This window comes from Lepidothrix coronata, unplaced genomic scaffold, assembly GCF_001604755.1.
Source record: "Lepidothrix coronata isolate B3197 unplaced genomic scaffold, Lepidothrix_coronata-1.0 Scaffold24, whole genome shotgun sequence".
NCBI lineage: Eukaryota > Metazoa > Chordata > Aves > Passeriformes > Pipridae > Lepidothrix > Lepidothrix coronata.
This window is the reverse complement of record NW_016690204.1, coordinates 6,491,715-6,515,114: the sequence shown is the minus strand read 5'-3', so window position 1 is coordinate 6,515,114 and position 23,400 is coordinate 6,491,715. Positions and strand designations below refer to the sequence as shown.

The following is a 23,400-nucleotide window of genomic DNA, read 5'->3' as shown; positions in this document are numbered from 1 at the left end:
GAATGAAGATTTAGTAGGAGATATAGTAAAACTATACTTTAATTAGAACATGTATGTCTGTACATCCAAATTTTTCAATTATTTCTGAAACAAAATAGTTCATTATTTGAATCACAGAGTATAGTGTGTTACAGCAGCAAATGCTTATTGAAGAGGTTTAAATTAAGTGCTTTAAAAAGAAAATGCTTTTCATAGAAGGATATGTCTCTGAATCTTTCAACAGTGCATTTGTTCAGCTTTCTGTGCACATGGGAACTGTGGGGACTGTGGGACAAGCTGGCCTAGGCTGGTTAACAGGAATGAGGACATCTACTAGTCTTGATGGGGGAATGCAGGTGAAAAAAGGGCAAGAGCTCAAAGTTTTCTTGAACACTCCAGAAGAATCTATGGAGATAATTAATTTCAGGTAAGATTAAGCAAAGGCATCACCGAAAATAGTAATCATATTAACTTTCTGGAATCAGAACTGAGCTGACAGGCTCATTAATAGAGAAGAAATATATTTTGTCAGAAAACAAACTGTTTCAGTCTGACTCATAATCCAGATCTGTCATTCAGAAAAAAAAAGAAGGGGAAATTATTTGGTGCATTTTACATTATTTTACCATAAAAACGCACATTCAAATCAAAGTTTTATGATAAAAGATGTAAAATATTTTTTTTTCATACTCCTCTGTTTCTTCCTTCTGAATGCCAGTGCTGTCTCTGGAACTTTAGTGTCCGAAGAATCTAGTTCAAGGTATTAAAATGGTGGAGGAAAAGCTTAGCATTGCTCCTGCAGATGGCATTTAGCAATACCAGGTACAGAATGCCATTTAGGGAGAAATCTGGAGTACGGTAGTAACAAGGTGTGCTCAAACCCTTCTGGTGAGTTTTTAGTGAAGTTCTGAGGTTCTGAAAGAACTTCAAGCCTGAAACAAAACTGATGTCCATACATAGCATAAGGGAAAACAAAGTCTCTAGAAGCCAGGAAGTGAGTGGAGTTCAATAAGCTGACTACAGCAAATTGCTCAGAACAGAGAAATCTTATACTGACTGTGAAGAACTGCAGATGAATTCTCAAGACAGTGACAGGTCACACATGGAAACTGTGGATAAAAATCAGTGCTAATGAGTAGAAATCTAGACTAACCTTAGCAGAACTGCCTATTTCTTGTTTTTCACATATAACTGAGAATTTTGTTTAAATGTTGTTGGAACTTCAGCATAATTGTTTTTAAGTGACTGTTCACAATTGTTGGTTGTAGCTCTAAACTCTTCTTCAGAGGGGTGGATGAGACAGAAGAAAGAGATGTTTTCCAAGACCACACAGACACCCGATCTTGCACCAGGGAGGAAGGTGAGCCCAGCTAATATGTTTGTCTCAGAAAACCTGATCATTCTGAAAGATCCAAATCAGATCATTTTATTCAGTAGAGTTCATTTTTCATATACTAGTTCTAAAAGGTCTTCAGTGCAATGTTCCCTTGCATGTTTTCTTTGTTTGTTGTTCTAACGTTCAACTGTTGTCTTCCACCAGTGTCAGAGATTCTTGGCTGGCAGCTCTGTTCTGAAATGTCATACCCTGCCCTAGCCAGTGGTTTGGTTTTCCCCCTCGCTGGACCTTCGAGAGTGGCTGTCATATTAACAAAGAAAGACAGAGGCCTGCAGCAGTACGTTGTGGAAGCTGCATATAACTATATCCCTCAGGTACCTGTGGTGTGTTGTACTTTAGCTTTAGTTTGAGTTTATCACTCTGATGACAGAGTGGTATATCTCAGTACTGCATATTCAACCAGCTGTATTTCATGGTTTACATTATCATTAATTCATTCCCATTTTAGTGGGGAAATATTTCAAAAACAAATTACAGATGCTGATAGGAGGTACATATTATTTTTGTATACAAAGCAGCCCACACAAACAGTCTGTTGTCTCAGTGTCATAGACTGTTTTGTAATTGCCTTGCCAGTGACTAATGTGGTTGTCCTTTCTTTCTTCCAGGAGAATTCATGGATCCCAAATGAAGCTGTCTTTCGCTTCTTCATTGGTACTCCAAAGTCAGACTTGAAAAGGGATGTTGGTGTTGATCTCAGTTTTAGTGTCCCACAGAAGAAACTCAGAATCCAGTTTATACAACCTAAGAGAAAAATCGAGATTGATGGTAAGTAGGTTTTTCAACTAAGAAAGTGATCATCAATTAATATCAGTTAGGAGAACTTAATTAGAATTAGCTGAGAAATATTAATATATTTCAGTCAATAATCTAGTGCTGAAGCTGCATTTTTGTGTGTTAGGCATTCAATTTACTGCTTTAGGTAACACCCATTCCCAGGGGATTTTGCATCTTGGTTAACACTATGTTGCACAGTCAGAGGGTCAGTACCTGGTTCATAAACCCATGTTAGACAAGAAAGCTGCTACCAGAGTTGATAAAATTAAGGCTAAGGAATGTGGTTGCCTTGTCCTGTAATCTTGTACATATGCTGAACTGGCCTTACTATTTTGATTTGCTGTATTCTGTTAGTTATGATATGAAACTACTTGTTGCCAAATCAATGAAGTAGTGACTATGATATTGTTGTGCATTCTAATAAAAAGTAACATTTCAATCACGGTGTAACACAGAACACAAAATGAACAAACATGTTGATAAAATATAAACTGATAAATACATGGTAGGAATATAGGCAAGATATTTCAGCTTCTTTGACATACTGGTCAGGTGATGTTTTGTGTTGATGTATTCTACCAGATCACTTATTTAGAATTCGGCCCTTCATTTATTTTTGTTTTTTGATCCTGGTTATTTTCAAACGGATTACAAGGAAGATTTACCTACACTGTGCAAAGCTTTGTGTACACACTGTCCTGAGCTCCTGAAATGTCTCCACAGCACAACTTACAAGTTTTAGCACAGACCTAAAGGAAGTGTATAAATCAGTTCCAGAATTAACTTGGATTTTTGGAGAAAGCTTTGTTGCCTCTTCTCAGTTAATAACCTCAGAATGTCCTTTCAAAATGACAAGTGTATGCTGAGAACACTTTGAAAAATGCCTGTGCAAACTCTGATCCTAAATTTTTTCCTTTGAGCTGATACTTATTATGTTTTTACTCTGTATATATATTGTTCGTAACAATAGCAACTGTCATCTTGGGTACAGTTTTATGAAGCACCACTGAACACCGTGTGCCCAGAAAAAGTAAACAGTTTTATTTTTCTCCAAGGGAGGATTGAGTTTTCTAAAAATTCACGAATTGGACACCTGGAGCTGATAGTGGATGACCGAGACGTGTATTACATTAAGGTATGTTTTTAGTTCATGAGCAATCCATCAGAGAAACTACCAATTCTCTTTTTTACATATTTTTGAGATAGACTCGGTGCTAAATGGCTGCGTTTTAAAAGCTTTTAAAGCATGGCTTCTGCAAGTCATCTAAAGCAATTTTTTCACATTCAGATGTATTCAAAACCTTGAGGTTCCTTGCAGCATAAATTCAGTAGAGAAATTCACACACACTCCTGTGGCCTTTGGTCACAAAACTTTTCAGACCTGTATTCTGACCATGCATGACTAGTTCTGAGTAAGCTCAGGCTAATCTCCTCACTTCTGTGGACTCTGTAGATGTAAGAATCTCTAAGGTATCGTTATTTATTACAGAAATTGGGTGGGGGGGTGTGTGGAATAAGCAAGAGAATGTCAATATTTGAATGCTGAAATGAAAAAGCAAACTAAAATGCAGCGGGAGTTTATCACTGAAACTCTGCTGACATTTTTGTTTAAGTTCCAGGATATGAACAGTTTTTTTCATTATGCAGTTGATGCCCACAGCAGGATGCCATGTCTTATGTGAGCCTCCAAAGCCAGTTGGTTTCAAACACTCTGTATTTTCCTACAGTGAGCACGTTATTTACCAGATTTTTTTTTTCTAGAGTAATATTTCAACAAAGACTTTCTGAATTTTTCTCATGAAACCAAACACTAATTAGCATTGCAGACTGTTGCATTTGCATCTATTTCAGCCTAAATCTCTGTGAGACTGCCAGTATTTTCAGTAACACCATATTATTTTTTGGCCCAGTGTTGCAACATTCTTAGTGGTTTCAGTCACTACTAAAACCAGCAGGAGCTGAAGGAAATAGCATCTCACAGCACTGTGATTTTTGTGTAACTGGAAAAACAAATCCATCCTTCCTCCTCGTTATTTACTAATGGTAAATTTGATGGTTTGAGGGGAGGTGGAAGGTCATTTGTTGGGTGTATAGAAAAAAAAACCTTTTCTTTCTCTTCTCGTCTCATTTCTGAAATGCCCAAGTCTCTACTATTGCTCTCTCAAAGCTTGATCAATTTATGTTGTTGAGTGGCTTGGAGTTTGATTTTATTTTTTTTTTTGGTTGGTTGGTTGGTTGTTTTTTTATTCTAGGGAATGACAGATTTGCAGGTGCTGAGTGGAGAGCAGAGATACATGACCCAGCTGGAGGTAAAGCTGATAAAGCAAAGCAGTCCTGTCATTCTGTCAGGGAACATCACTAAACAGCTTGGCAAGAAGATAGCTTTCTCAGTATCCCTGAATAATTTATTGAAGGATGCTGCATTTCTTTCAGGTTAGAGGACAGTAAGTATTTGACATATAAATGCAAGTTCTGGAGCCCTTATATGTTAGGGTTGCCTGGTTATCGACACCTATTCCTAAAATTCCTTTCAAATCAGTAAAGACTGCTTTTTACAATTATTACCCTTGATCATAGAATAATAGGAATTACAAAATACATTTTTAAGTCTGCTTTGAATTAATGTTGGAGAGGGTGGAGGAAATAAGATATAAGGAATCACTTAACAAAAACATGCCAAACAATATCAGCTATTAGGACATTTCCTGTTTTCACTTTTGTTAGTACGGAACAGTGCAGAGATGTGCATTTGTAACTAAATGTTTTTTAAGATCTGTAGTTCTAAAAATGTTGAAACTTTTTTTTTTCTCACTAGCACACTAAAAGGAAAATATAAGAGAAAGGTATCAGAAAGGGCTTTACTATTTGTATAACATCAGTTCAGTAAGAAATAAATTAATACAGTGGAATAAATCAGTGATTTAAATCTAAGGCTCTCGTTTTTTCCTTGGTATTCCTTACTGCAGCCTCCATGTGGCAAAGACATTGAAATGTCATAGGATTATGCAGTATTTTCAAATAAAACTAACTTTTACACAATGCAAAATGCCAGTTTGATTTTTGGGAGATGATCTCTTGGTGAAATCCTTGTCCTGTTGCGTGGATTGCCGGTGACTGCATCAAAACCAGTTCTGGTCCGAGTTCAGACTCTTGTCCCTGAGAACTGGGCTGCACCAGTAATGCTACTGCAAAGCCACAACCTTGCTCTGACTCTATATAGAGGTCAATATCCCCATGTTCACATGTTAGGTCTTGGTTAATTAAAAGATCAGTCTGTTAGAAGCAATATGTGAGAAGTGTGTGGTACAGGCTCTCTGTGTAGCGGAGAGAGATTGAACATCCAGCTCTGCCTCTTTTTCACCTGCTCACTGCACGAGGAGTTTGTCGTGGTGGGGGATATGGAATGAATGCAGTTGTGGTTTTCCCCATTGTAGCATTCCTTTTACTAACTAAACTAACTTCAAGTCCTACCACTGCATAATCACTTCTACTCTTTTTGTAGCACTTCTGGAGAAAAAGGTGGATGATAAGCTGAGACAATACTCTTTGGAAGGGGAGACCTGCCTTCCAGGCGTTCTTGGAGCTCACGTCATCTCTCTTCTCCAGCAACATGAGGGCCTGTGGTCTCACAGTTTGAGGATAAAGTATGGGATCCTAGGTACACTGAAAAAGACATGTGTGCTTTCCTTTGGATTTGTAGGATAAATCAGCAATAGCTGTAAAAGTAGACAAATCTCACTCGAATGTTTTTGAAAAATGGAAGGCTTGAAGCCAGTACCAGACTTATAGTTTTGAAAGTTTACTTCTGAATTATTTGAATTGGTAATTTTGTGGTTTAACTTGAACAGGAGAGGCAAAAAATCCTCGTCATGAATGCAGCATGAGGCAAAATATTAAAGTGGAGACAGGTGCACATGGAGTGTACAAAGTGGATATTGGGCACGAATTTCACTGTGTGCAGACTCCAACCTACAATCACAAGGTAAATACTGGCCCAAGCACTTGTGTGCTGAGTGTCCTTGTGTCACTTATGTACTGAGGGGCTCAGCACATGTAAGAGAAAGCAAAATTCACAGGAAAAAATGCAGTTTTCTGTTCTTTAGGTTCACCTGAAGCATGAAGCGAGTGCATCTTGGCTTTCCTCCCAAATGGAAGTGAATTATGGGAAACACTGGGATGAAAAAAACAACAAGAAGAAACTGCTGATCGGCCAAGCATTTAAGAACAGTTCCAGTCCATCTGTAGTCAGCTATTTCATGGAGGTAATCATGATTGTTGAAGAGTAAGACCTTCACTTCAAATATCCAACAGACAAAATAAGAAAAACAAATTTAAATTAATTTATTTATTAAGACCTTTTTTTGTAAATATGGTATGTATTAATAATACAAGTCAAGTACCCAGAGCAGAGGCAGAAGCTGTGACCTTCCTGCTACTCTGTGTGTATGTGTGTTAAATTAGACAGTTCTGAAGGTGGGATCCTGTTTTTATTTAAATTTGCTTCACTTGTTTTCCAGTTTGCCCTGCAAGTCCTGGAAAAGCAGGTGAATTACAGAACCCAGCTGCAGCACTTGCACACCTCTAAGGTGTATTTGCAGAGCAGCACCAACTTTGAGGTGCAGTACAATGACCACATGCCATTTGTGGCTGGGCTGCAGTGGAAGGACGCATCCAGAAATGGTCTGAAGAAGTGGGAAGGTGAAGTACTACCAACCATTTCCAGCCTAGGATTAGAAAAGCAGGCATTGGAAGGTGCTGCTGGGCTTTTCTGAGGTAGTTTTGCATGGGTGTAACAGAATGAGAGAGATGCTGGTTGGAAGGGAGAAACCATGAGGTTATCCAGCCCAGCCTCCTGCTCAAGTCAGGACTGGTTTTGTGGCTTTGTCTAGCTGAAGTTTTTGAAATCTCCAACTTCCCACAGCCTAGCTGGCTGGCCTCTTCCAGCAATTCCATTTATTAGCAAACCTGCCTATGTGTTACAGTGTGCCATATGTTACAGTAGTGAAGGACATTAATTTCATTATATACCATCCAGAGATTTTAGTAACTGGAAGAGAATAGGTTGGTAGTAGCATTTTAGCTTCATTCCAAAACCCCAGCATCTTATCAGCCTGGTTGCTGAGTTGGAGTCCAGGTAGCTTGAAATGTCATGTTTCTGTCAGCTCTAATATATGTTCTTTCCAGGTGGGTTAAATCTAGACACCCCATGGCTGTATCTGTATGCAGCTCACAAACTACATCAGCCTCAGAATTCTGCTTATTTAGTGACAACAGAGCTGACAACTGGAAAAGCTCTCTCCATTAAGAATCTCGTAGTGGAACTGTTCTATAAAGATCAAGGCAATGAAAAGGAAGGGAAAGTTCACATTTACACACCAGCTACCACATACCTGCAGGTTGGTAACACGGTGCTTCATCTAGTGCGTGGCTTTGATGAGAGGGCTCTGTGACAGCTCTGGCACTGTCAGCTCACTGCAGGAGCACTTGCTCAGGGTGCTCTGTGAGCTGCTTTTTTGAGAAACTGGTGCACTGTGTCCCAGCTTATCAAAGGGGATCTCAAGATGCCTGTGTTCTTCTGTTCTCTATGCTTGAATGATAAGCTGTTCTTCTCCAGGGCAGTCAAATCAGCACAGCCGGGGCTCTGTATCAGCTTTGAACAAATGTTAGGACCATCAGCTCTGCCCCTCTTTGGAATGGGTATCCATTGCTCCCTGGGCAAAGCCCAAAACACGATGGCAGAATTCTGCCTAGGAGTGTACACATAGTCATTACTGTTTTGAAGTTCTTACCTCCATCCCTTCCACGAGCTAACAGTTTCAGGAAGCTGGAAAATTGGATCATCATTGAAAGAAATGTTTAAAATTAGTCCTTACTGATACGAAACAGCTGAGAGTGTCTTTCCTTTAAAAAGTAGGAACGATAGCCAAACTGCTAAATTAAGAGCCCAGTGATTACCTAAATTCACTAATTTTGAGGCACTGGATTTAAAGGCCTGAGAAGAATGGAACTCTCCTCTTCCTGGAGAGCTTTTTCTCTCTCCTTTGCTTAGAGAGGGTAAAATAAACTTGGAGATCTTTGTGACAGTTCAGAATATTTTCATAATGGAAAAGCTGACACACATTTCTAATAGTTCTTGCAAAGATCACTCTTTCACCTCTATGCTGCTGGCACAATGGAATGCTGTCTGTCCTAGCTAAGCCAGACTAATGTCTTTGTTTTTCAGGCATCCACATTTAATCGTCTCGGGAGGAATGTTCTGCATAGCTATGGTGAAATGATCTCTCTGTGGAATCAGCTTGTGAAGAATGAGATTCATTTGGAGAATAATGAACGAGCCAAACTTCTCTGCTTTAAGATAACAAGTACAAAACAGGAATTTAACTTAACAGCCAGCTATCAGAATCTGCCAACGGTAAGAAAGAAAAACAAATGCAATTTTTTTTTGACTCAGCACTGTGTTTTTTTAGTTCTCCCACCTTCCTGAGAGATGTTATTGTTAGTGTTGAAATTTAAACACTTCTAGTGCTGCATCTATTTCTGTCTGTTTTGAAAGGCTGCGGTGTAAAACTAGGTTCAAAAAGAAAACAAACAAAAGCTTGTGTAGTGTAATTTGGAGTACTTCTCACCTATTTGGGAGGCCAACTGCAGACAGAAAGTCAGAGAGGAGGGACAAAGAGGGACTACATGACTAGAAAAAGAGCTGTAGATGTGATTACTTACCATTTGATGCAGAGGTATGACAGGTGTGGAAGATTCTACTGTCTTGGAGAATCGGAATCTCTTGCCTGCTAAGTGAGCAGGGTAAGCCTGGGTTTATGTGCTATTTTAGGCTCTACATCCCTTCCAATCTTAAAATAATTTTTGCTTTGCTTGATGTCTGTGGCACAGGAAAGGTAACCAGCAGTTTCTCCTTGAAAGGGATACTTCGATGAGTTACTTTGGTCCATTTGTTCCTTGCAGGAAGTCTTAAATCCACAAGTGTTTTTCTAGACATACCATTGAAAATCCAATTAGTTTTTGTTTGACAGAGTACCAGAGCTCGCTCATATTGCAAATAGGTGACACTTAGTAATACATTATGGGGCATTTTTCTTCTGCTGAAGTCAGTTTTCTACTAATGTCACTTTTAATCCAATGTAAATGGAGGTCTGGATTTAACTGCAGCACAAAGGGGCTGATCTGTGAAATGACCGCCTTGCTGCAGCCTGTTGGGCAGTATGGTTTCTATATTGATGTTCCTGAATATGAATGCAGTAAATCTGATGCAATTGTCCTTTATTCTTCTGGTCTTGTGATTTGAGCGCAGCCAAAGAAGACAAACCTTTCTGTGAAGATTGTATGGAGAGATTATAAAAGTCTGCCTGTCATACTGCAGTTGGAAGGTCAGATAGAGGAGCTGAAGAAGGAGAAGATGCTCTATCAGAAACGTGGAACCCTCCATTTCAGGTTCAGTTGTCTTATTATTTCTATCTGTGAAGAATGTTTTGGCCTAAGTTTAACGTGCATTTTGATGCTCTTGGGGAATGTTCTGGGCTTTACAAGGTGAAAGTGCCACATGCACAAAGCCTGTGCTTTGTCACATCTGGGTCTCTGGACTTGCTCAAGCACAGCAGCTTCATGGGATGGTAATTTGCACCATTAGCTTTTGCCCTCTTTATTGAAATGACAGTGAACAAAGCTGTCAGAGGCAACAGGCCATGTGTGCTGGGACATGTTTGTTGGCAACTGCATCAGGTTTATAGCCTCCTTCCAGGAAAACAGCAGGATTTATGGTGTGTCCAAACTTGGAAGTCATGAGAAGTTCCAAAATCCAGATCTGATCCCCCGTGCCATCCAGATGCCTTTTTCCTAGTCCTTGGGAATAATAAAGCCATTCTAAAGCCAAAGATATCCTCTTAAAACACATGACAAATGGTCTTGTTTGGATTTTGGAATGTTTCCATTTTCTGATGAGAATGAGTGCACTGCTTCCAGATATTGGCTGTCCCTGAAATTTCTCTCTTCATTACCCATTATCAAAACACAGCTTGAAGGCCTTGGGAAAAATGTATGCTCAGATTTGAGGCATCTGGATCACCTCCAGGGACACCTCAGCTTTCTTAAAGCACAGCAGGACCAACAGGAGTGCACAGGCTGCCTTAGGAGCCCCTGTGCAGCTTGGAGGTAGCTAAAAAACTGTGAGGCATCCTTTAAGTAAAAAACTACATAAATGAAGAATGAAGAGCTGTACCAGATATCCTGGCATGTATAAAGGCAGTCCAACATCTACTTATAAAAGTTTGTGCATGTTTCCAAGATATCTGACTAAGTAAATGTGCAGAAATATTTACTGAAGTCCATAAACATTACACTGAAGTAGTAAACTACTCCAAGAGCTATGTAGTGGCTGAACATCTGTTGCACAGGATTCTTGGCATGCAGATACTGTTTCTACAGAAAGCATAAAATGTGGATAGTGAGATTTTCAAACTTGCCATAGGCTTTTGGACACTGTCCCTGTTTGAAATGAAGTCTTGGCCCTGCAGGTATATGAAGTGTATGTGCTGGTTGTGCATGTCAGAATTTTAGAGCATCACCCTTTCCAAGCCTTTTCCAAATCCAGGGTGGAAACTCTTTAAACACACCAGAATTTCTGATAGTTTGTGTGAGGTTGTAATTATGCTCTTTAATTTCTTAAAGGTCCTGGGTTTATATGTTTTGCTTCTGTACCTGACACCCTGCTGTATCTGCAACTGAAAATTCTGGAGTTCAAGTTGAATTGATTTCTTTTTGTAGTTGTCTATTAAGATCTTTTTTATACTTTGTTTATTCCTTGTTTGTTTTTTTTCCAGGCATCCTTTTAAAGTGCCCTTTCTGCAGAGCTTCCTCCTGCAGGAGACATTTACAGTTGACAAAAAGCAAAAGCACTATTTCATGGAGACAAAGGTTTTGATAAATAGGGTTGAGGAAACAGTTCAAACTCTTATACTTGGTTACCAACCTGAAAATCCCTATGTGAGTTTTCCAAGAATTTCCTTTAATTTGACATACCAAAAAATTCAGCAAATTAGTGATTTACTGCAGGTATCTTATGTTCCTGCATTTCCTCTCAAACTTTTTTTTAGATTTGTGCTGGCCTAACTCATCCTTATAACCACAAGTTGTTCCCCAAAGACGTTGAAATATGCATTTTAACTCTAAGTCATCAAAATGTGAGTAAATTTCCCATTAAATTCAGTAGAAGGAGAGATTCATTATCAGTTTATTTACACTTTATTGTCTTCTCAGGCCTAACTTGCTATAGGTCTTTAATTCCTCACTGTGTAACTGCTGCATCCAAAATGTTCAGAGGGTGATGATGTGCTTGGAACCTCCTTAATTTTGTATAATAAAATGTTGCATAGTAATATATGATAAGAATACTTAATATATTATTTTTAGAATATTGTTATACATGGATGTTGTTAATAATAACAAGTGCTGGGATAGAATGGATTCAGGGTTCTCACCCTTATCTAGCTGTATCTATTCATCTTTCTCACCAAATACAGGGTTTTTTTTCCTGCTTTTCTCATTTCATTCTGAGCCACAATGTAATACCTCACAACTCTGATTTTTCATGATGTGGAGGGATGACTCTCTCATCTTTCATAATATACAGGGTTAATAGTCAATGCAGTTCCCTTATTCCTATTCTTAACATGTAGGTGAAGAATGAATTTGAGACTATCTTGAAGGTGAATAAGGAAGATGTCCTCAGCTTTCTAGGGAGGTATCAGAACAAATCCAGTGAGGCTGATTTTAGACATGTTTTGCACATGGATATGACACAGTCATTCCAGGTATTTGTGGGTTTCACTTTTGGCATTTTATTTTTTATGTCTTGGTGACTGTTTTACTGTATTGTCTTTAATATCATAATTGTTTGATGCTGGTAAATGTCCTTAGTCCAATCAAGTCCTGGCCCTGCCAAAGACCCTAAGTATCTCAGCAGATTAAATTATAATCTGTATCAATAATATCTCGTAAGAAACACAGAGACCTTTTGCTTTCATACTTTTTAAACTGCATTTGATTTGTTTTTCAGTACCTTTGGATAAAATTGGTAAAATTTTATACACACATTTGCTTATGTGCATGTTCCACCTAACGCTGGAAGTTCAGACACTAATTCACGTGAAGCAGTTGTTGGGAATGCAGTGTTCTGTTCTGACGTTTTACTCTATCAAATAGCTTGAGTTTCCACAGGCAATGGGCCTCAGTGGGGAGCTGTTTTCCAGGCAGAACAAACTGGAACACTTTGACTGTGGTGTGAGTGTAAAAGCCATCATCAACAAGAACGTGTCTTCACAGGTCAGTGCCCTGGTTTTACAGCCTTGTTGCTTGGACCTTGTAGCTTTTGCAGTCCATACACTCAGAGCTGTGCTGAGTCTCTGCTCACATGCATTAGGAATACATGGAATACAGCCTGGGAGCTGTTAAACTTCTTGCTATGAACTGCTTTGCAGCTGCTTTTCAAGCATGGGAACAAACCTATGTGTATACTACATAGTTGGTCAACTCATGGAACTCAGTGAGTACAGTGGAGAAGTATGAATTATGAGGGAAATGGTTAACTTTTGTGGTTAGAGGTTTTTCTGGCTAGATGGCTACCTGTGGTTGGAATGGGTGGCTTGTGTTTTGGCTGAAATTCAGAAAACTCTCAAAGTTAAATTAAATTGTACTTAAAATTCAATGTAGTTCACAATTTTTTTGTTGACAGCTCTAGCATGGTGACAGGGTTGAGATAAGGACAGGGAGATCATGTACCAATTACCTTCACAGACAAAATGAACTCAACTTGGGCAATATTAATTTAGTTTATTGACAAATAAAATTAGAGTTAGATGGTGAGACACAGAGATGAAAACTAAAAACTCCTTTTCCCCTCTGCTCCCTTCCCTGTTTTTGCCCAGTCCCAACTTGCTGTCTGCAGTCTCATTGCTCAAACTGATGTTTCAGTATTCTGTGCTGTAATCTGAGATCCTTAATGTCCTGCTCTTCTTTTTCTCTGTGTGCAGGCCCAGGCAGCCCTGAGGAGTTATGGTGAGAGCAACTTCAATGGCTCTCTTCACCTTCACTCCAGCGGAAGGGACATGCTGATGCTGGAGCTCGATGTGAACAACGAAAACAGGAAGAATGGCAGAGCTGTTGCACTGAGGGCTTTTCTCCATCAGACAATCCTGACAAATCCAGAATCGATACAGCTGCAGCTCATTGGCAAAATGTTTCCATCAAGGTAGAGGAATGAGAATCTTGGTCAACTGAGGAACTGAAAAGTGTTTACTCTGGAACAAGTGCTCACGAAGTCTGTGGAGTCTCCATACTTGGAGATAACCCCAAACCTGGCCATACACACTCCTGAGCACCCTGCTCTCATTGACCCTGCTTTGAGTGAGAGGAGGAGTGCCTTGACCATCATGAATTAAGCACAATAATATCTTACTAGCAATTTTTATCTCTGTCTTTTTAGACTTCTGATATCTTCTGAGTTGAAACTTAATGAAAATAGGCTTCACGTGGATTTCATGGGAGCCAGGGAACAGAAAGCTGGTTTGGTTTTGTCCCTAAATGGAAGAGTCCAACATACATTTGCTGGATTAAAGGCCATACCTCACCTTCTTTCTCTGAATGGATTACTGAAGTGCAAGAACAACATTCATGATGGTACTCTCTTACTTTGTGTTTTGTTGCTGTTCTGCAGCTATCTAAGGAAGCTTCTTAATTTTAATGTATTCCTTACTGAACTGCATAAGGTATCCAGCTCTTGGGCAAAATAGTGGGTGGCTTCTTTCCTCTGCAGGTCTTCTGAAATGGGGGGGCCTGACTTGAGGCTCTTACTCCTCTGAATGGCTCCATGGGTGGAGTAGGTCACTGCAGAGCTCTAGAGGGATTGTTTACCCTGGAGTTACACAAGCAGTGGGTCACAGTCCCTCTGTAAATTTGCCTTCAGAAGGCAGTGCAGTGTAGCCCACGGCCTAAAGGCACAAGCAACTAGGTCAATAAAGTGAAACAGCTGCCAGAAATAGTATTATGTGATTTGTTTTAAACACAGACACTTCTACTGGTAGAGAAACTCTCAACAATAAAATGATTCACTCTCTAGATTAGGTGAAATTATTTGTTACAATAAATGGATTTCCATCTCCTTCCTCCTGGTATTAAATTAATGGTTATTTTTTATGTTGCTTCTAGAACTGTGGTTATTTCTGTCCCAAAGGACTCTCTCCACAGTAATAATTTCTGCCTGTTACAGGTAATATCAATGTGATGGTCAACAAAACGCTGTATGGACTCCACCTCAGGAACAGGAATGTGTTTGGGAATGTCACTGTACACAACATCACTGTTGCCATGTTTCAGAATGGCAGTCTGGCAATCCCAGTGGAGGCAAGACTGAAAGGGCACCTGGAGCTGAGTAAAGAGATGAAGAGGGGGCTAGCCAGCTTCCAGGTGGATGAGAAGGCTCTTTCTGTGGATTTTTTCAATATCATGAGTCGTGGGCACAGCAGAGTCAGTGGGACTTTCACACATAATATCGACTTCTTAAAAAATGCAGGTAAACTCTGACTTGATTGTGTGGTATGACAAGGTGTCAAGGTGAATTTATTTACATGACTGCAGACCAGTGGAAATAGATGAGTTGCTTTTGCTCACACCAGAAAGAACAAAATGTGATCCAGGTTTGGCAATGTTCTTTTTAATGTTGTTGAGAAAATACAATAAAATGGACACAGAACTAGCTTATACAGTTTTAAAATACTTCAGAGTAAATTATTTCTCTCTTGTATATCTGTATTCCTGCAAGCTGGTTAGTTCCTTCAAATGTAGTTTTATGCCAAGTGTTGCTTCCTAAGCAAAGCCATGGGTTTTGTTGCCATAGAGTTTTTGATTTTTTAATTTTTATAGGCTTTAGAAGTAGTTATGTAGTGAATGTAAATTTTAAAGTAGCTGTGTTATCCCTCACCCTTTAGCACAGTAGTTTATACGTTTTCCCAACACTGTTCCCCTTCCCATATCGATTCCGTTAATTCCATTAGCTTGTTTAGACTTCCCTCAAGGTAGGCCTTCATCCTGTTGAAGAACATCTACCCCCTGGCCTGGACAACAAGATACCACACAGGCACAGCAACTTGTCTTATACCCTAATTTGGCCCAGAGTCTCTTTTTCATCGATCTCTTAAGGCAACAGTTTTCATGAGCTGGAGTTATCAGTAATTTTGAATGTGTAAATTGCCTTTGTCCCTTTGGACTGAATAAATCCATTCTGAAACTTTTTAACAGCTGACCACTGGAGTTAGACACAATAACCATTGATAAATATCTCTTATTAAGAAAAGAAAAATCCTTGATTTCCAAAGTGCATGCCACATTTTAATTTAGCAACCCCTTCTCAATGATTCTCACATGGTAGGTAATGTCTTTCTGTAAATACCAGTAAATGCATAAAGGTGTGTCTTATGAAAAATTATAGAAAGCTTCTTTTGATCTATAATACATCTTCTCTGTATTTTATGACAACCCAGAAGTGTTGTGTTGATTTTGCTTCCTTCCCTGTCAATAGGATTGCCATGGGATGGCATTCTTACTGCCAGGTGTGAGCGTGGCACAGGAAATCACACTGTTGCTGTAGCCCTGCAGAGTGGCAGGGAAGGGATTACTGTTGAGTTTGGAGGGCACAGACTGGCCACAGAACCTCCTAAATCCCAGCTCTCTGTGAGCTTAAAGCACAACATCTCAAAGATAAAAGAACAAGGGATCCCTTTTATTGTGGAGGCTGCTGGCTATTATGAGGTAAGAGTTCTGCCTGTGATTATTTTTTTGGCAGAACAATTTCTAATAACTGTAGGCTTTGCCTTGGCACTATATATATTTATTTTAAAAGCTGCTGCATTTTTGAGAGGTACTGAATTACTGTGTGAAAGAAAGGTGTTTTCTGGCTTCTTGTCATACTGTGTACTTGCCATCTGAAATCTTGGAGCTCAATCTAGAATAAATGAGATGCTGCATTCGATTTTCATTTAAGTGAAGTGCTTTGCTACATATGAACAGATGTCCTGGTACAGGATTGCTTGGCCACTGTTCTCTCTATCTGCATTTCTACTATAGACTAAGAGACTCTGCCTTTGCCAGTTGTTGCTGGGATGTTGTTGTTTGTTTCTTTCCATAATTTGGTTTCTTTTGTGCATAGAATTTCACCACAAAGATTGCTGCAGGGATAACAACCACAGTGGAGAAGGAACAGCTCAAAATTGAAATAGAGAAGGAAATCACTGGCAGTGCTGTGGAAATTTCTCTCTCACTTCACCATGATGTGGGAGGACTGATGGACATTGTTCCACGTGTACTAGAGGTTTGCAGAAATCCTGCCATATATTATAGTGTATTTGATGTAGTGTGCTTCACATCTCAGCTGTTCAGTTGTACCCAGGAGAGCAAGCTGGCAGGTCAGAGGGAAGAGAGATTTTTGTCAAACAAGGCCAGTAGCCAGTACAGAAAACCTAAAAACTGTTTGCTTAGCAATAAAGAGCAGGTTTTTCAAGAAGTGGTGGGTAAGAAAACATTTATGTCATGAAACTGGAGTAGGTGTTTGCCCAGGCACAGTAATTTGCAATCTCAGCTTTTCCATCCTACTGCTTACTTTCTATCCTAATATTTGAAGATATTGTTCTGTCTTTACCTACGCTGATAACATTTGAGCATAATAATGCACAATTAGAGACATGATATAGCCTCAGATCTACTAAACTGTTTTTCTTTTCGAAACTGAACTCTAACATTTAATCTTAAAGCTATGTTTTGGTATCTTCATCTGTTTTATCCTTTAGCCTTGTAGCTCCCTCCTTTGAATTTTAGTCCTTTCTCCTTTTCTTCATGCTCTGAACGTGCTTTGTTTGTAATGCCAACAGGTTGCTTGCAGTGGAGAATCTGCTAACAAACAACTTTCTGGCCTTTGCAATGGTGCAATTGCATTTCATCATTTTGAGGTACTGGCTTAATTTATAAACTCTGCTGTCAACAACATACTGTCTTAACTACCACTAAGGGACTCTAAGTACTCAAAGGGTCACACATGTAGAAATGGGTTTGAGCTGACTGGAAGTTTTGCATGCACTCTCAGATATTTTCACTCCTGTAATAGTTAGATTCAAACAAGCTACTTCTCCTTCAAAAACTGTTTTAGCTCAAGTCTCCAACCTGTACCTTCTGCCAGTCAGAACTGAACTGGGTATCAATGGCCCTGTCCTGTTACTGAGCAGCCAACCTGACAGAGGAACTGGGCAAGGGAGCATGGGGGGCACAAGCTGAGAATTTCAGTTTATTCCTTACTCTATTTTCTGCTCTTTTTAACTAACCATTTGTTTGTGAAAGCCCCTGTGGCTCTTCAACTGTTTGACAAAGATACACCTTATGTATTCTTAAGAATGTGTTAAAAATGTCTTCTGTGAGTGACATCACAGAGTGCATTTGTCTCCATAAAGACAATAATCACAGAGACTCTGATTCCTGTGTGTGTGATTTATCTGGTATTAGTAATTGTTTTAGCAGAGTTACGGATTTGGGTTTTTTTCCCTATTATTTCTATTATGGAACTTTAAAGATTTTAAGCCATCTCTCTATTTGTTTAGGCATTTATAAACATGTAGGATGAACACAAAATGGTGTAGGGAAATAATTCTCTTCTCTAGTAACATGAACATTTAAAACCAGTATGTGGCCTGACAGGAAAGCAAACTTGACAACAGTTTTCTGTAATTTTTCAGACTCCAGCAAGAGTTTCACTGAATGGGTCATTGTTTACCAGCAACTTTACTGTCATCTTCTTTGGACATGTTTCCTTTCATGACATGTTTGCCTGCCTGCAGCTCCACGCCACTGCCAACATCCAGCCTCATTTGGAAATCCATTTCCAGCATTCTTTGCCTTCACTTCGTTCTCTGGGGATTGCCAGAGAGAACCAAGTGAAGGTGTCAGCCCTGAGAAGTGACAAGTATAAGGGCATCCTTGGTGTTGTCCTTGGGCCTTGCAGTCTGAAAGCTGATGGAGAAGTGAACCTGGCAAACAATGAAACACAGTGGGTACTTACTGTCAGGAACAAGTGTGTCAGTCTGGAGGTAAGTCCAGATTGTTTTCTGCATGGTCTGTAGTCTGCGATTTCAGATCACGAGTCACAGAGAACTGTCTCCTGACATTGTTATTTATGGACAGGACAATTTTGGTCATTAAAGTTGTTTTGGCAGAGAAATGAGTCGGAGCATTCATGAGGGAAAGTGTATTTGAAGATGTGAATTTGGAGTAATACAATGGTAGATGTTACAGCTGTTGCCATAAAATAGTTGTTTAATAATAGCTTTTTAATCAAAATAAACATGTCCTAGAGTCTAGTGAAAAGCATGTCCTTTCTGTTTGAAACTGTGGAGGTATTTCAGGAGTTAAGTTTCTTTTTCTTCTACATTACTTATGAGAAGATTGTTGTAGGATTTATTCTTTCCCCCCAATTTATTTTGCTTCTGTTGTTTCACTGACAAACTTCTGATTTCTCTGTGAAACAAGCTGTCTTGTATGGTACTTTCCAAAAGCAGATTGTTTCAGAAAGAAGAAATGCTTTCTCATGAATCAGGAACAAATTAGGAAGACAATTGCTTTACCTTGTGTTTTTTAAATAGTACACTCTTTTCTGTTGCAGGAGGTGGGATTGCCTCGTGCAGTGGTCTTTGGGGGCTCATTTCAACAGAACATCTGCAACGTGGGCTTGTTAATGAACCTCCAGTGTGATGGCAGAACAGTTGATGTGCAGATAGACACTTCCTGCCAACACGAATACACACTCCAAGGGATGCTCAGGCACTCACTTCCCTGGCTCAGTCAGCTTGGGCTCCCTTTGGAAAACTCTGTCTTGTTCTCTGCAGCCACAGACTCTGCCACAGAGGGCATTTTGTTGCTGCAGGCTGGCAGATGCAGACTTAAGGCTAGAGGAGATCTCTGTATTCAGGATAAAGCTGAATGGACACTGGAAACAGAATCAGAATGTCAACTTCTGCAGGTAGGTCTTGGAGGCTTTTACAGAGAATTTGGGTATCAAATGCAGGCCATATAAGGTTTTAGCTAAAATAACAGTGTTTGAGTGTTGGAAAGGCACTCTAAAAGAACACCTGTCTTACAGCATGAGGCCAAGAACGAGTCTCACAGATCCTGTTCACAGATGTTCTCTCTAGACTGAGATCAGTTCAGTCTTTGCTGTTTGTTGCCTTCACAGACCGAGACTGCCCTCTAAGGCTCAACAGCAGCATTGGTTTGAACTCTGTCAAAAATATATTCCCTGGTCTGTCTGTTTATATCAAAGTAAAAATTGTGACATTTCCTTGGTTTTTCCATGTAGTCTCACTGACTTCATTGGAAAGAATGACTCTTGCAAAATCGGGGGGGTTTTCTAGATGTTCACAGGCATTTATGTTTTGCTTTCAAATCCTCACATTGAGTAACTTCCTCAACCACAAAATAGCAACATAACAACAAAAGTGACAGGAGCCTGAGTATCATCCATAGTGAAGAGGGAATGAAAACCTCTTAAAGTATTAAAAATAGTAGAATTTTCTGTGGTTTTGCAAATCCTTTGCAAGAATGAGCAGAAACATTTCATTGGGGATGCTGCACAAGACAAGTTTGAAGTTTTAGTATTAAAAAAGAAAAATTCTTGTACCGCCAGATGCAAGAATGTCTTTTAGGCCTATTATTTTTTGTGGGTTAATTTGAAAATTGAGTTTTGCCTGGTCTGAATGAAGCAGTGAATGTTCAGTAAACTTTTCCAGTCTGAAGAAACAGACATTTTGTATTTTTGCAAATGGAAAACTTCATAAAGGTACAGAAGTTGTAAATTCTGCAGGGCAGCCCTAAAATCTTCCCTCAGGCCTTATTCAGGCAAAATCCCCATCTTTCTTGTTGAGAGGGAGAAAAATGGCAGCATGGAGATTGTAGGTTTTGTCTCTGATACTGTAACATAAAATCTCCATTTTTGTATGCTGAGGGAGAAGAAAAAAGCCTTAATACACACCTATATTAAAGTGTATGTATATTCCAAAGGAATTCTCGTTTTTAAATCTCAATAGGATCTCAGTTTCCCAACTCAGTCACGGCTCACAGGATCCATTCAGAAAGACAAGTGCCAAGCAGAGCTTCTCTCAGTCCTGGAAACAGAAGGCAAAACTGCCCATCTTGAAGTGAGAGCAGAGTGCAAGCCAAAGATTACACTGGAAATTCAGTTCAGGCATGACCTCCCCCAGCTGAAGGAAATCCCAAGGGAAAATGAGCTGTCCATCACTGCACGGAAACAGCTGAAATATTTTCTTGGAATAGGAATGAAAGTGGGTGCTTGTGAGCTTCAAATGAATGGGGACTTTGACCCTGAAAAGAAGCTTCAGTGGAAAATGCTTATAGAAAATAAATGCCAAACAATTCAGGTATTGAAAAGAATTTATTATTGCTTTACTACTGCATTTGTGCATCTAAAGCAGGATCTTTGTACCTACCAAAGTTAAAAGACAATAGTCTAAGGATTTCAGTGGTAGCAGAGAAAAGTAAAACATTATCTTCTTTTAGTGTTACATCTTACCTTTAGAGCCAGTTATTCACTCTATTTTCATATGGTGCAAGCCAGATTTCCTATTAATCAGTACCTACAGTTAATGGACTTGCTTGTACTAACTCTGATGTGTTTTTTTTAAGCATGGTTTCAAAGCAGGGCTTTAATCTTCAGAAATAAAAAGTATTCAGAGTTCTCTTGGGCTTTATCAGCAGTAACAGTTTCTCAGCAGTTTGACAACCAAACTCTGAAATAGTTTGAAAATATAAGAAGTAAATAGATAATCTTCAGATCAGAAAATTGAGTGTACAGAAAGTTTGAGAGAGATGTTATCACAGAATAATCTGTAGTTTCACTATACAAGCCAGAGTAAATCTGAATATACATAATGAGATTCACCTGCCCTCTTCCAAAAACAGAGCTGCCATAATAAACCTTTGTATACTCTTTGGTTTCACTGGAATTATGGATGCTTTGGGCCACTGGAGCAATTCTAAGCATAGAAAACTGAGTTTTCAGTTAGGCAGGAAGAGCTGCCATGTTGTCCTGTGTCCTATTTTTTCTGGCTCATTTATCAAAAATCATCAGACATATTAAAATTAAAAAAGACAAACTGTAAAAAATATAACAAAAAGCTGTCAAGATTCCTGAGGCATCCTATGGCTATGCTGCCTGATATACCTCATTTTACAGCTAGGTACTATTAAAGCTACTATTAGGAACTAGAAGTTTCAGGGGTTAGGTGTTTATGTGGGTGAGTGTAAAAGTGGTGAATTTTAAAATTTAGTTTTTTCTTTTACAGGACCTTGGAGCACCAGTGAAAATTGATGGGTCAGGCTACATTTTGACGGATAAAATGAACCTGGATTCACAGACATTGATCACTGTTGATGAAAGTAAATTCCAAGGACTCCTGATACTCAAAGTCACTGATGTAAGCATCCCGCAGGCTGTGAGACTGCATGTACAAATTACTGAGTAATGTACTCTAGACTATTTTATTGGGAACAAATAGTCGGCTTTTAGTAAAAAGTGCCAGAATAAAAATAAAATAAAAAATAAAATCTTTGGAAATCTGGCACCTGTAATGTGCAGTAACAAATATACTGGATAATAGGATACAGGCTCTGGCACTTCCTGAATCACTTCCTAGTTATTCTCTTTGTAAATTTTGTTGTTTGCATTGTATTATTTGATGTTCCTTGTGTCACTGTGACTTACACTGCAAAATAATAGGCAGGGATTAATTGAGACACTGCTGTTTATTTAAGTAAGACAGTAGCACAGGATAGGCTGTGAATCTCTTGCTTTCCTGTTGACAGTTCAACTGTTGACAGTTTGGCTTTTCTTGTCATCAGTGCAGGAGAGCAGAGAACACACACAAGTGTCTTATTCTTTGTGATCATTCACTTTCTTGTCATAACTGGTAATTTCTGCATGTTTCTGCCACAGAGAAACAAGATAGCTAGTGGGAGTTCTTTGCCCCCACAGAGAAACATTTACACCTTTTCTCCTCTCAGCTGAAATATATATATATTTTTTATCCTACCTAGGCTTGATGTTTCTTTTCTCTTTCCCTAAGCGTAATTTCCCTAAGTTCAATGCAATTTATTTTAATTAATATTAAATGTAGGACAGAGAGATTTGCTAAATTTCTTGTTTGAGCTCTGTGTTGCAGCAAGCTTTGGGTTCTACACATGCTTTGCTATCTATGCTGTGAAATATTAACAGGAAAGGCAAGAGCTGGATGCAGTGCTAACCCACAACATTCCAGGAGCTGCTGACATTGGCATTCCTATGAAGATGTTAATTGATGTGATATCAGAAAAAAACAGTGACTTCTATAAAAGATTTATTCATTTCTGTGTGAACAACAAGCAAGTAAGTGTCTCTTCCATGTTAGTGAGATGTGAAATAGAGGTCGAAGTGAGCTAATTGATTTGGTAAATATTGTTTCTCCATCTGAGATAGCTGTGCATGAGGCCCCTTTAGGAATACCCTGCAGGGGCTGGTTTGATTTTAAAGGCCTTAATTAAATAAAGGCAGTATCTTCCAGCCATTCTTTCTGTGCAGTCACTCCTACAAACAAATATGACAGCAGCAATGATCCATGATTCCCACTGGCAAATTGTATCAAACCTTTCTTATCCATTATCTTCACTTGGTGCAGCTCAGTCCCTTTTACAGTACAATTCTTCACCGTAAAGTTTTCCTCATTTTCATAGTTTTACTCTAATGTGTACAATGATTATAATTAATCAGAGAAGTCTCAATATCAGAGATGTGCCACAGTTAACTTTTGTCATATTTACTTGGACTGAACAGATTACAGAAGAACTGAACTTTGTCCAGAGGTTGGATGTTGTGTCTCTTAACTACAAACTCACTCATAACTTAGAGGTGCTGAAGACTTTGCAAATAAAAGACAGGATTGAGCTGCAGGTAAGTTACCTGCCATAGCAGGGGAGACACAAATCCAGCCTGGAATGATGCTCTGATGGAAGCAGCAGCTGTAAAAGCGAGATGGCAAAGGACAGCGGGTGCAGATGGGATTTTACATGTTTGCTCTTTAGGTGAAGAGGGGAGTCTGGCTGCTCATTTTGTTTGTTCTTGAGGAGAGTCCAGAAGCTCAGCTTGCTCCTGAGGGGGT

The 23,400-nt window shown here is 39.2% G+C and overlaps 1 protein-coding gene across 1 annotated transcript in view; it reads left to right on the top strand.

Annotated features, from left to right (window-relative positions):
- Positions 1–329: 329 nt before the first annotated feature.
- The window catches only part of LOC108494324, a 46,923-nt gene continuing 23,852 nt past the window's right edge, over positions 330–23,400 (top strand). Inside the window, exons 1-27 of the mRNA XM_017808686.1 lie at positions 330–406; positions 1,248–1,339; positions 1,520–1,689; positions 1,984–2,143; positions 3,208–3,287; positions 4,405–4,585; positions 5,655–5,810; positions 6,001–6,134; positions 6,256–6,414; positions 6,670–6,850; positions 7,337–7,548; positions 8,376–8,564; positions 9,528–9,598; positions 10,984–11,146; positions 11,839–11,973; positions 12,365–12,484; positions 13,192–13,409; positions 13,644–13,723; positions 14,427–14,729; positions 15,735–15,964; positions 16,362–16,523; positions 17,935–18,285; positions 18,858–19,214; positions 20,278–20,628; positions 21,553–21,684; positions 22,482–22,631; positions 23,076–23,192. Coding sequence (XP_017664175.1) covers positions 330–406; positions 1,248–1,339; positions 1,520–1,689; positions 1,984–2,143; positions 3,208–3,287; positions 4,405–4,585; positions 5,655–5,810; positions 6,001–6,134; positions 6,256–6,414; positions 6,670–6,850; positions 7,337–7,548; positions 8,376–8,564; positions 9,528–9,598; positions 10,984–11,146; positions 11,839–11,973; positions 12,365–12,484; positions 13,192–13,409; positions 13,644–13,723; positions 14,427–14,729; positions 15,735–15,964; positions 16,362–16,523; positions 17,935–18,285; positions 18,858–19,214; positions 20,278–20,628; positions 21,553–21,684; positions 22,482–22,631; positions 23,076–23,192 — 4,731 coding nt within the window. The remainder of the gene's footprint in view (positions 407–1,247; positions 1,340–1,519; positions 1,690–1,983; positions 2,144–3,207; positions 3,288–4,404; positions 4,586–5,654; positions 5,811–6,000; positions 6,135–6,255; positions 6,415–6,669; positions 6,851–7,336; positions 7,549–8,375; positions 8,565–9,527; positions 9,599–10,983; positions 11,147–11,838; positions 11,974–12,364; positions 12,485–13,191; positions 13,410–13,643; positions 13,724–14,426; positions 14,730–15,734; positions 15,965–16,361; positions 16,524–17,934; positions 18,286–18,857; positions 19,215–20,277; positions 20,629–21,552; positions 21,685–22,481; positions 22,632–23,075; positions 23,193–23,400) is intronic.